Genomic DNA, 12,279 nt, shown 5'->3' with positions numbered 1-12,279 from the left:
ACTGGAAGCAAAGCGACTGTTCCTGTTGAATCTGAAAAAGGCTCAACAAGTGAGGAGTGAAGGAGAGAAGTGTGATCAACCCAAGACTACTCCTAAACCAGCTAAGGATTTCCGTCTTGCCATGTCACTTGTAGAGACTATCCAGCTTTGGAGTGAAGGTGTATCTGCTGCTGATCGCAAGGACTGGGCAGCAGCCCTTGAAGCCTTCATGGCTGTTCAGAATCCTTCTTCCAAAATCTGCTTTAACATTGGCTGCATCTACCTAATCATGAGGAATTTGGAAGAGGCACAAAAGGTGAGTGGCTGGATTTTAAAGCTGTCATTGTCAGTGACTGAACAAAGCAATCTTGGCTACCCATCAGATAAAATTACCAAGTTCTGTTTTCCAAAATACTGTTCTTCTTCTAGTGGATGTCAGATGAAATCTGATAATCCAAAGGAAAGGGGAACAAAAAGGAAACTCAGAAAATTATGAATACTGTCTTCCAGAAGTTGGAAAGTACTAACTTTGCCACTCCCGGTTGCATAACTGATCATTTTTTTAAAAAACAGTCACGTAAAAATAATAAGGTGGCAACCCAGTATTAAGAGCTACCAGGAATCTATCAATCTTGTTTCCATTATGTGATAGCTCCAGGCAAACATATTTTTTAAAAAAACGACGTTAGGTGAATCTTTGTTGGGCAACTAAGTCTAATAGGATTCAAAATAATGAATGTATATATTGTATGGCACAGCTTGAACTAAATATATGGCCAGACTTGTTGGTGGCCTCGTAAATATGTTGATCATAAACTTGCAATCCAGAAATCATAAGCTAAAAAATGTATAATAGATGTTATGGATGTACTTACATGACAGCAATTATATCTATGTATGTCAATTATGTCTGTGTATTATTTCTGCTTCCTCCAGGCCTTTATCAGAAGCACAGTCCATGACAAGCACTTAGCGGTGGCCTATTTTCAACGAGGAGCTGTGGCTTACCAGATGGAAAAGTGAGCTAGAACATTATAGTATCTTCTAAAAATGATGGGCTATTAGCTGGTTTATTACAGTAATCAGTTCTGTCATTTCCCTCTTGCCAACCTTTCTTTGATTTGGGCATACAAATTCCTTTTTCGTTTAAAAATGAAAAGAGGTCTTGGAAAGATGTACCAGTGGAAAGAAAAGTAGACAATGGAATTTTGCCTCCTGCCCCTAATTACCGACATAGTAACAACAGTGATACTCACATGGCACTTAGTTACTTCCCATTAGTGAAAAAAATTACACACAAAAGCAATTGGAGGACCTAGCAATTCGCAAGGTAGGGTTGCAAGAAATAGAAACAAGGATACAAGGAAGATCTTTCTCTTTTAATATTAGTTTTGTTCACTGTTATATTGTTTTTTATTATTGTTGTGAACCCCCCTGAGTCTTTGAAGAGGGGCGGCATACAAATCTAATAAATTACTATTATTATTATTATTATTATTATTATTATTATTATTATTATTATTATTACTAAACACATTTGTTTATTAATTTAGTTACAATAAATTCAATCAGGAGATACGTTAATGGATATTGCTTAGATTGGAATTCCTCAACCTGGGCAGCTTGAGATATGTTGACTTCACCTACCTGCTGATTGGGGAATTATGGGATCAGCTGGAGATATTTTGTTTTCCTGAGAGAAAACACCAAGTCAGCAATTTCCTCCCATGCTAGCCACATAGATAGTTGAACCTCTAGTCACCCTTCATGATCAGCTTCCACTTATTGTGAGTGAAAGCAGCAGGCAAGCTGAAGGACTACAGGACAAGTCCTTGAAATATGCTATTTCTCCTCTAGCACAGGGGAAAATTGGATAGAGACTCGGTCTGTCCTTAAAGAAGTTTGTTACAACTCCTAAAGCAGAGATGCTCAGATGGAATTTTTCTATAATCAGTTCTGAGGAAGAAAAGTCTATAAATCTCTTGACTGTATTTACAGGTCATGAATTTGTATTGTTTTACAGTGGTATAATTGTTTTCTGGGAAAGATTGAGGGCAAAAGAAGGAGGGGATGACAGAGAATCAGGTGGCTGGATGGAGTCACTGAAGCAGTAGGCGTAAGCTTAAATGGACTCCAGAGGACGGTACAGATCAGGAAGGCCTAGAGGAATGTTGTCCATGGGGTCGCAATGGATCAGACATAACTTTGCAACTGACAACAACAATTGTGTCTATATGTTTTCACACACACACACATACAGAGACAGGATTCCAAATAGCATCCAAAATTAAATTATAGTCCAAGGCAAAATATTCTTCAAAGTTCCAAATGGGTGAACAGTGCAGTCAGGCGGTAGGGAAAGCAAGTAGGATGCTTGGCTGCATAACTAGAGGTATAACAAGCAGGAAGAGGGAGATTGTGATCCCGCTGTATAGAGTGCTGGTGAGACCACATTTGGAATACTGTGTTCAGTTCTGGAGACCTCACCTACAAAAAGATATTGACAAAATTGAACGGGTCCAAAGACGGGCTACAAGAATGGTGGAAGGTCTTAAGCATAAAACGTATCAGGAAAGACTTAATGAACTCAATCTGTATAGTCTGGAGGACAGAAGGAAAAGGGGGGACATGATCGAAACATTTAAATATGTCAAAGGGTTAAATAAGGTTCAGGAGGGAAGTGTTTTTAATAGGAAAGTGAACACAAGAAGAAGGGGACACAATCTGAAGTTAGTTGGGGGAAAGATCAAAAGCAACATGAGAAAATATTATTTTACTGAAAGAGTAATAGATCCTTGGAACAAACTTCCAGCAAACGTGGTTGGTAAATCCACAGTAACTGAATTTAAACATGCCTGGGAGAAACATATATCCATCCTAAGATAAAATACAGAAAATAGTACAAGAGCAGACTAGATGGATCATGAGGTCTTTTTCTGCCGTCAGTCTTCTATGTTTCTATTAGCAGAGCCATGTTGGCACATCTGGAAGAAACCCAAGGGTTTCTCCACCCAGTTGAAAGTTTAAGCCCTTGTCCCCACACACACCCCAAGTCCATCACATTGACTAATCTCCATCTGCAAACGTGGCAGAAAGTCCCATCTCAGGTGCAGGAGTGCAAAGATAAAATAGACCAACTAGAAGGAATTTGTACCCCTCCCAAATTCCCACAGCAAAGAATACATTTTAAAATAGCACCAAGACCCCAACTAAATGGCTTTGGCCTGACAATTACACCAGTGAAAAATAATTTAAATCCAATGCCCTGTAAATCTATATATACAGTGATACCTCATCTTACGAACTTAATTGGTTCTGGGAGGAGGTTTGTAAGATGAAAAGTTTGTAAGACGAAACAATGTTTCCCATAGGAATCAATGGAAAAGTGATTAATGCGTGCAAGCCGAAAACTCACCCCTTTTGCCAGCCAAAGCGCCCATTTTTGTGCTGCTGGGATTTCCCTGAGGCTCTCCTCCATGGGAAACCTCACCTCCGGACTTCCGTGTTTTTGTGATACTGCAGGGGAATCCCAGCAGGAGAATCCCAGCAGTGCAAAAACGGGTGCTTCGCTGGCAACGGAAGTCCGGAGGTGGGGTTTCCCAGCAAGGGGAGCCTCAGTGAAATTGCAGCATCGCAAAAACACAGAAATCCTTGAAACCCCACCTCCGGACTTCCGTGTTTTTGTGATACTGCGATTTCGCTGAGGCTCCCCTCGCTGGGAAACCTCACCTTCGGACTTCCGTTGCCAGTGAAGCGCCCATTTTTGCACTGCTGGGATTCCCCAGCAGCATCGCAAAACACACGGAAGTCCGGAGGTGGTGTTTTTCATGGAGGGGAGCCTCAGGGGAATCCCAGCAGCGCAAAAACGGGCGCTTCACTGGCAACAGAAGTCCGGAGGCTGGGCATCCCAATGGCGGCGGCTTGGGTTTGTAAGGTGAAAATAGTTTGGAAGAAGAAGCAAAAAAATCTTAAACCCCAGGTTTGTATCTCGAAAAGTTTGTATGACAAGAGTTTGTAAGACGAGGTATCACTGTATATCTAAAAGTGAAAACTGCTCATACCATAATCACGAAATCTCCAGAACCATAAAGCCTACAAACGTTAAATTTGTCACTTATGTTCCTCTTGGCTTCTAGATGCTCACTAAGAAAGGATTTTTCTAAATGACCATCAGAGGAGGTCATTTGCACATGCACAGGAGGTGGGGTTCATTAGGATGAAAAAATATCCAGGCAGCACCAGGTCATCAGCTAGTAGGGCAATATTTACCCTATTATTTACCCATATAATAAAACTTCTTTGATCAGATTCTGTAGCATTTAGATTAAGCTGCTGTTTTTTAAAATAACATTGATGAAACACAAGCGTCCATCATGTAAAATTATGGGGTTGAAAATGCATAGCATTTCTCTTTGTAATCCGGGAAGCTGGCTAATACAAATGCTGGGATGCTATTAAGGGAGATCAATGTTCTGTAGACTCTTGTGAATGAATGGAGGCTCATCTCAGGGCTTGTAAAGAGTCAGGAAAATAATCTGGATGGACATATTGTGCAGAATCCATTGCCTTGACGAAAGGGGCTGAATCATTTTCAAAATCCAGAATGAGATAACATTTGTTAATGACTGAGGGAGATGACTCTCTTATTCACTGAACTGTAAATGTATTTCCCAGTCAGACTTTGGGGACTGATAGGATTGCCAATCCAGCTTTCAGTCTTTTCCTATCCTGCTATCTCTTAGATCAGTGTTTCCCAACCTTGGCAACTTGAAGATATTTGGACTTCAACTCCCAGAAGTCCCCAGCCAGCATTCGCTGGCTGGGGAATTCTGGGAGTTGAAGTCCAAATATCTTCAAGTTGCCAAGGTTGGGAAACACTGTCTTAGATGTTAGATGTATTATGCCTATAATGCCTAGCCAATATGTCTACCTGGAGGGCATCCGCCTGAGGAAATCTGGCATTTTCACGTTTCCCTTGTTCCAGGATCACATATTAACCATTCTTTCTTTTTTCCTTAAGTTATGAATTAGCCATCAATGACTTAAAAGAGGCTTTGGCTCAACTACGGGGGAACGACCTTATAGATTACAAGATTCTAGGTCTGCAGTTTAAGCTGCTTGCTTGTGAGGTAAGTCTTTATTGAGGGGCGTGCATAAGTGCACTAGTGTGCCTCCCATCCCCTGTCCTATTGCCTCTCCTATATCTCTTCTATTCTACTAGTTTTTCTCATCATTCCTATCACCCATTTCCTCCCATGTTGACTGTATGACTGCAACTTGTTGCTTATATCCTAAGATTTTTATTAATATTCATTAATAAATGATTATTATTTTAAGCTTCTTCATTATTATTATAAGATTATTATAAGCTTCTTCATTGCTTATTTGACCCCATGACAATCATTAAGTGTCGTACCACGTGATTCTTGACAAATGTATATTTTATTTTATGTACGCTGAGAGCATATGCACCAAGACAAATTCCTTGTGTGTCCAATCACACTTGGCCAATAAAATTCTATTCTATTCTATATCATATCTACTATTCTTCTATTCCAATCTTCTTATACTACTGTCATAATATCCTTCTATTCTCTAATTGATATATTTTATTCCTAAATTTTCACTTCTATTCTTTCTCTAATATATTTTACTCAAGTATAACCTCTATAACCTTCATTGTGTATTGGACAAAATAAATAAATAAATAAATAAATAAAATAAATACATTTATTGGAAATTACAGCCTACTAGCAAGATTGATCTTTAAATGAAGTATTGGATAGGGATTCAGTTCAATGCATAATACTGTACTCTGTTCAGTAGTGGGTTTCTACTGGGGCGGTAGCAGACTGCACACCGGTAGCGTCTGCCAGATTGTGCAATTTGCGTGTGAACGCTCCGGGGGGAAATCCCATGGGGACCGCCATCTTTTTTTGTATTTTTTTCTTTGTGCGCATGCACAGAAGCAAAATCTCATGTCCCCTCATGAGATTCCAGCACGTTTTTGCTTCGTGTGCATGTGCAGAAGCAAAAACATGCTGGGGATGTGCACGCATAGTGCGTGCACATGCAAAACAAGCAAAGCTGCGCACGCAGCACACCGGTAGTGGTGGTACTAGCAATCTGCCTCTGACTCCATTATACCAGGGAGAAATAATGTTTTCGGGAACTATTAGCGATTTGGATTTTTGAGGATATACTGTTTGTATTCTCATTAAATAAGTGCAAAGGGAAAGAACCTGCTTATTCATAAAATGCTAGCCAAAAATCTCTATTTGGTATGTGGTGAAATATACCAAAAAAGAGTCTGAAAGGAGTTTGGCGGAAATAATTAAATTAAATTAAATTAAATTAAATTAAATTAAATTAAATTAAATTAAATTAAATTAAATTAAATTAAATTAAATTAAATTAAATTAAATTAAATTAAATTAAATTAAATTAAATTAAATTAAATTAAATTAAATTAAATTAAATTAAATTAAATTAAATTAAATTAAATTAAGTTAAATTAAGTTAAATTAAGTTAAATTAAGTTAAATTAAGTTAAATTAAGTTAAATTAAGTTAAATTAAGTTAAATTAAGTTAAATTAAGTTAAATTAAGTTAAATTAAGTTAAATTAAGTTAAATTAAGTTAAATTTAAATTAAATTAAATTAAATTAAATTAAATTAAATTAAATTAAATTAAATTAAATTAAATTAAATTAAATTAAATTAAATTAAATTAAATTAAATTAAATTAAATTAAATTAAATTAAATTAAATTAAATTAAATTAAATTAAATTAAATTAAATTAAATTAAATTAAATTAAATTAAATTAAATTAAATTAAATTAAATTAAATTAAATTAAATTAAATTAAATTAAATTAAATTAAATTAAATTAAATTAAATTAAATTAAATTAAATTAAATTAAATTAAATTAAATTAAATTAAATTAAATTAAATTAAATTAAATTAAATTAAATTAAATTAAATTAAATTAAATTAAATTAAATTAAATTAAATTAAATTAAATTAAATTAAATTAAATTAAATTAAATTAAATTAAATTAAATTAAATTAAATTAAATTAAATTAAATTAAATTAAATTATTAAATTGTAATGGATAGAGGCTTATCTCAGGCCTGCCATCTCAATACCTCCAGAATTTTACCTCAGCTGTCTTTTTTTCTGAGTAAGAGTCAAACTTTCAAGGAAAACTGGAAACCACCCATTATCTCCTTCTGCCTAAGGTTTTTGTGTCAGAAGGAGGTGGAAGATGGGCAAAAGCAATATGGTGGAGATGCAATCTGTTCTGCCGGTGTGTCTCAACCGCCCGTAATTACAGGGTAATTAGTCCAGGAAGACACACACTACACGATAAAAGGAAAACCCAAAAGTTTTTATAAACAGAAAAACAGAAACAGCTCCCTTTTTAAATGTCAAAGCTCACCCAATAACTGGGAAATTGAGTCCAATTCTAAAGTCCAGAGAGTCCACAGACACAATCCTGAACAGCAAAAAACTATGATCTTGATGAAACAAGGAATCAGATAAACTGCCATGTGGCTAAAACACCAGGCTGCACTTTTATCTGTAGCACTAATTACAGCAGCCCCACCCAACCACAGGTGGCCTCATTTTCTCTTGTAATAATCCTTCAGTTGTTGTCTCCTATGCATCACTCTACGCATGCGTGGATGTATCATTAATTCTTGTTCAGAATCCAGGGATGATACAGATGATTGATCTCCTCCTGGGCTGTCTGCCAAACTCCCTTCTTCCCTGTGACTCACGCTTCCTTGGTCAGAGGAGACAGATTCTACTGGAAGCAAAACAGGCCTGCGGCATGTGGATGTCTCCCCCACATCCACCTCCAAATTCCTTGGGGCAGGAGCTGGGCCAGAGCTAACCACAACACAATCACTAGTTTATAATTTTCTTTCTAGCATGCCAAAGTCATTTTTTAAAAAAACTGAAAATCAGGCAGGCACAGAATATTTCCAAAGAGGTATAACTGGACGCTGCAAATATTTCACATGTTTTTACTGTATTTATGATTCCTTTCTGTATTTGAAGTTCATCATAGAAGACCTCTAAGGTGGCTTCCAGCTCTAATTTGTTTATTTCAATGAACTCAACATGACATACAGAATTGCCCCATTGCTTTTATGGTTGCAATCTAATTGCTGCTACTGGGTGCTTTATTTAAACTTATATTTGTGTTTCAGTGATTGCATGGTCTCTGTAGATGCATATGATAAATAAATAAAATTTGCTCTTACAACAGTTCTGTGAAGTAGGTACGCTAAAGGAGCAAATTGAACCCACAATCAGCATTGTTTTCTGCAGATCTATTTATTAGTTATTTAATTTATTAAACAAATTTATATAGCCGCCCAACTCACAAATTGGTGACTCTGGGCAGCTTACAAAACCTATCTTCTTGATAGATGACATCAGGTGCCCTCCAGAAAGATGGAGGCAGAAAAGCACATAGAAAGAGAAAAACCAGGGAAAAGATCTGAAATAACCTCAAAAGAAAGGCTGCAAATTGGGGTGAAAAGGGACAGAAAAACATATGTTTTAACAAGATTGGGACGGACAATATGCAGTTCAATTTTCCCTCATTAGGCATTGGACTTAAATTCCCAGAATTCAAGGCTTCACTGTAATCCTGTGCCTGTGGAAGGAATCAAGCTGCATTATCTTATCTTGGTACTCCAAATTTTATTTATTTATTTATTTATTTATTTATTTATTTATTTATTTATTTATTTATTTATTTATTTATTTATTTATTTATTCAGTTATTCATTCATTCATTCATTCATTCATTCATTTATTTATTTATTTAGTCCAATACATAATACACATTGAAGAGAATAGATATGTAATAATATAAATAAAGAAAAGAATAGAAGAAAAGATATAAAAGTATAGGTGAACATATTTGAAATGAAGAAAAGGTAAATGAGATGAGGAGAGACAATTGGACAGGGGACGAAAGGCACACTGGTGCACTTATGCATGCCCCTTACTAACCTCTAAGGAACCTGGAGAGGTCAATCGTGGATAGTCTAAGGGAAAAATGTTGGGGGTTAGGGGTTGACACTACTGAGTCAGGTAATGAGTTCCACGCTTCGACAACTCGGTTGCTGAAGTCATATTTTTTTACAGTCAAGTTTGGAGCGGTTAATATTAAGTTTGAATCTGTTGCGTGCTCTTGTGTTGTTGCGGTTGAAGCTGAAGTAGTCATTGACAGGTAGAACGTTGCAGCATATGATCTTGTGGGCAAAAATCCATGAGACTTCTAAATAATTAGAATTAGATCCATATTTTTTATATCCTTTCTCTTTACCTGCAGCTATTATACAACATTGCTCTTGCCTATGCTAAGCTGAACGACTGGAAAAAGGCTGAGGAGCATTTGACAAGAGCAGTAAAACAGAGGATGGGCTCCAGGCACAAGAAGATAGATAAAGCTATGGAATCCATCCTGGTAAGAAAACGTAGAAAGGGTGCATGAATTCCACCCCTTGAATACTGTTATGTACATGCTTGCTGCTGCCCTCATAGTTGCAAATTTAGTATCAGCATGAAAGGGGGGCTTTCTTACAGATGTACAGTATGTGATTTACCTGCACAGAGGATTAAAACTCTAACAAAAGATGAAAAATGTCTCTTCAAAACTTGGCTACTGAGGAGCAGCAACTTGAATAGACCATGTAGAAAACAAAATATTCTCTTCTTTGACTTTGCTCTGGAGAGTCCAATAAAGAGTCCTCTCAAGAGTTGACTAGCCAAGGGTGCACTTCAGTATTCTCTTTGCCATGCAACCTTTAGTGTACACTAGTGCGCTTCAGTTTTACTGTCTCTGGTCGCTAGAAATCAACACTGTCAAGCTTGTTTCAAGAGAAAGCAGGATTCTCCCTAGGTTTAACATGAGGAATCTCAGCAATGGCATAGTTTTTAGGACCCAATTTACTCCACAGTCTAATTAAGACCTTTGGTTACTAAGAATAAGGAAGTTGTTCTTCAAGCTTAGAAGACAAAAATGGTTAGACGGCTAGATGTTTAATGTAAAACGTTAAAAATAAGTAGATGCGTAAGGTCCAGGTGTCGGTTCTTTCTCATGTTTTGAACACATTATTGTATCCATTTACAATCTCTTTCTCTCCCTTCTGGGATTCTATGATTCTATTAAACATGGATTCAGCCACCTGAGTACAAAAAGTGTACTCAGGAGAGAGGAGGATGCAAAAAGTATTCAGAGAGGGAGAGAGGAGAGAGGAGGAGGAGATTGAAGAGCAGCCTGTTATGAATTTCTAAAATAAGAATTTAGAGCAAGATGATAGATATTTTATTATCATTATTTTTGGGTGGGAAATCACATTCCATCAGGAGTAGCCTCTTAGGGGTGTTGTTGGCTTGTCTCGGTATAGCTAGGCTATGAAACCTTCAACATCACCGAGCAGAGAATTTTAACAGAGCGTGGAAGTGTGATAAAGCCAAGACACAGACTTAGTTAAATAAATATTATTTACATATAAACAAAATATAAACAATCCAGAATAAGCACGAAGCAAATACAGAATAATAAGCACTGAGCAATTACAAGATAGAAGCACAAAGCAAAATACCATATAGATAATAAGCACAAAGCTAATACAAGCACGAAGCGTAAATACAACTCCCCCTTCTCAGGCAAAAGTAAAGGGAGTGACTGAGCAGCATAATGAGCTTTTATAGCTTCAATGAGGAAGTGACAAAACAGCCTTGAATATTAACTCTTCAAGTACAAGTTAACTCTTTGAGTGCACATTAACTCTTTAAGTACAAGTTTAGTACAAGTGTACAATATGCAGTTTACAATGGCAATCCCTAACAACCATGTACCTTGTACTAACAGGTGTGTACTCCCTGATGTCTCCAGGGAGAATTTAAAAAATCAAGATGGTGGTCCTGGCAATATAATTGAAACACTGATCTTTTGAATATGTATGTGACATTGGTGAAATAAAAAAGAAGCGGGGCTTTGATCATGCTACTGCAATCGTTATTTTGACTTTTAAAAAAATTGTTGGGGCTGGTCTCTGGGCGTCACATGACTTCCGTTGTCAATGACAATTTCATTGTATTGACAATGACAATAAAGTATTTATATTTATATTTTGTCCTTCCCCTTCCTCACCACTAGTAGTGATGGAAGATGGATCAGAAATACTGATTGGTAGATCCAGACCCAGAGATGCCCCAAATCTGCTGCCTTGCTGCATTTTTTGGCCTTCTCTCCATTTCTGTCTCTGCCATCTCATTATGAAATTTTGGTGATGCAGTGCATATTCTCGTTACCTGATTTATTATAAAAAGCATGGGATAAAGGATGTTGGAAGAAAATATGTTTTCACTCCTTGGGTTTGGGAAACTGACTAATTGTTGGTCTTCATTTTTGTTTTTCATATGTGCAGAAGCAAAGATTGTTTGAACCCATAGTGATCCCTGAAGGAAAGTTATTTCGACCAAATGAAAAGCAAGTGGCACAGCTGGAGAAGAAAGATTATTTAGGGAAAGCCACGGTATGAATTTAATCTGACACAAATATAGAATTATTCAGATACTTTTGTTCCTGGTGTTTTTTGGAAAGGCTATTCAGGTCATATTATAATAGTTTTGCCAGCTGATTGGAAATTGCTGTCCTCAATTGCCATTGCACCACTAACATTTTAAAATCTAGTAAGCAGAAAGCGATACTTTGCATAGCACAGAGTTTTTATCATTCTCATCTGCTGGTCAAAACCTGATATTAATATTATAAATAAATACATAAAACAAACAGATTGAAGAATTAAGTGGAAAGAGAATGTGCATGGAATCAATGATAATTTCCTTTCTTGGTTGGGATTGCAAATAAAGTACACAATTTAAAGGGTACACAAAAGCCAAGTAAAAGGAATAATAAAATAAACTTGCAGAGAAGAGTTGCTATTACATTTATATGGTACCCTGATTGCATTATATGTTTCTACAGTTCCTTAAGTGAAAAAAAATTGCAAATGCCATTTTCAAATGCCATGATTTAATTTTGACTCTGTAAATCATTGGATATAAATAGTAAACATGCAGTCAAATTTAGAAAAATTTAGAAAAATATGCTTATCTTTAACTCTTTTAAAAACAGTTTTCAATTGTCCCATATTATACAGGCATTTCTGTAAACGCAATAGAATGTCCTGTATTTATAGGTATTATTTTAAGATTGTTCAGGTATGTTCTTCATCATCGCTGAACCAGAGAATGTATCACTCA

General features: G+C 36.2%; 1 protein-coding gene across 1 annotated transcript in view; it reads left to right on the top strand.

The window, feature by feature from the left end:
• Positions 1-12,279, top strand: part of NCF2 (neutrophil cytosolic factor 2) — a 32,825-nt gene continuing 20,546 nt past the window's right edge. Inside the window, exons 1-5 of the mRNA XM_070746298.1 lie at positions 1-295; positions 916-998; positions 5,000-5,108; positions 9,338-9,472; positions 11,442-11,549. Coding sequence (XP_070602399.1) covers positions 122-295; positions 916-998; positions 5,000-5,108; positions 9,338-9,472; positions 11,442-11,549 — 609 coding nt within the window. The 5' untranslated portion in view covers positions 1-121. The remainder of the gene's footprint in view (positions 296-915; positions 999-4,999; positions 5,109-9,337; positions 9,473-11,441; positions 11,550-12,279) is intronic.

Source organism: Erythrolamprus reginae, chromosome 3 (genome assembly GCF_031021105.1).
Source record: "Erythrolamprus reginae isolate rEryReg1 chromosome 3, rEryReg1.hap1, whole genome shotgun sequence".
NCBI classification, from domain to species: Eukaryota; Metazoa; Chordata; class Lepidosauria; order Squamata; family Dipsadidae; genus Erythrolamprus; species Erythrolamprus reginae.
The sequence above is the reverse complement of the archived record's forward strand: the minus strand, read 5'-3'. Positions and strand labels throughout refer to the sequence as shown.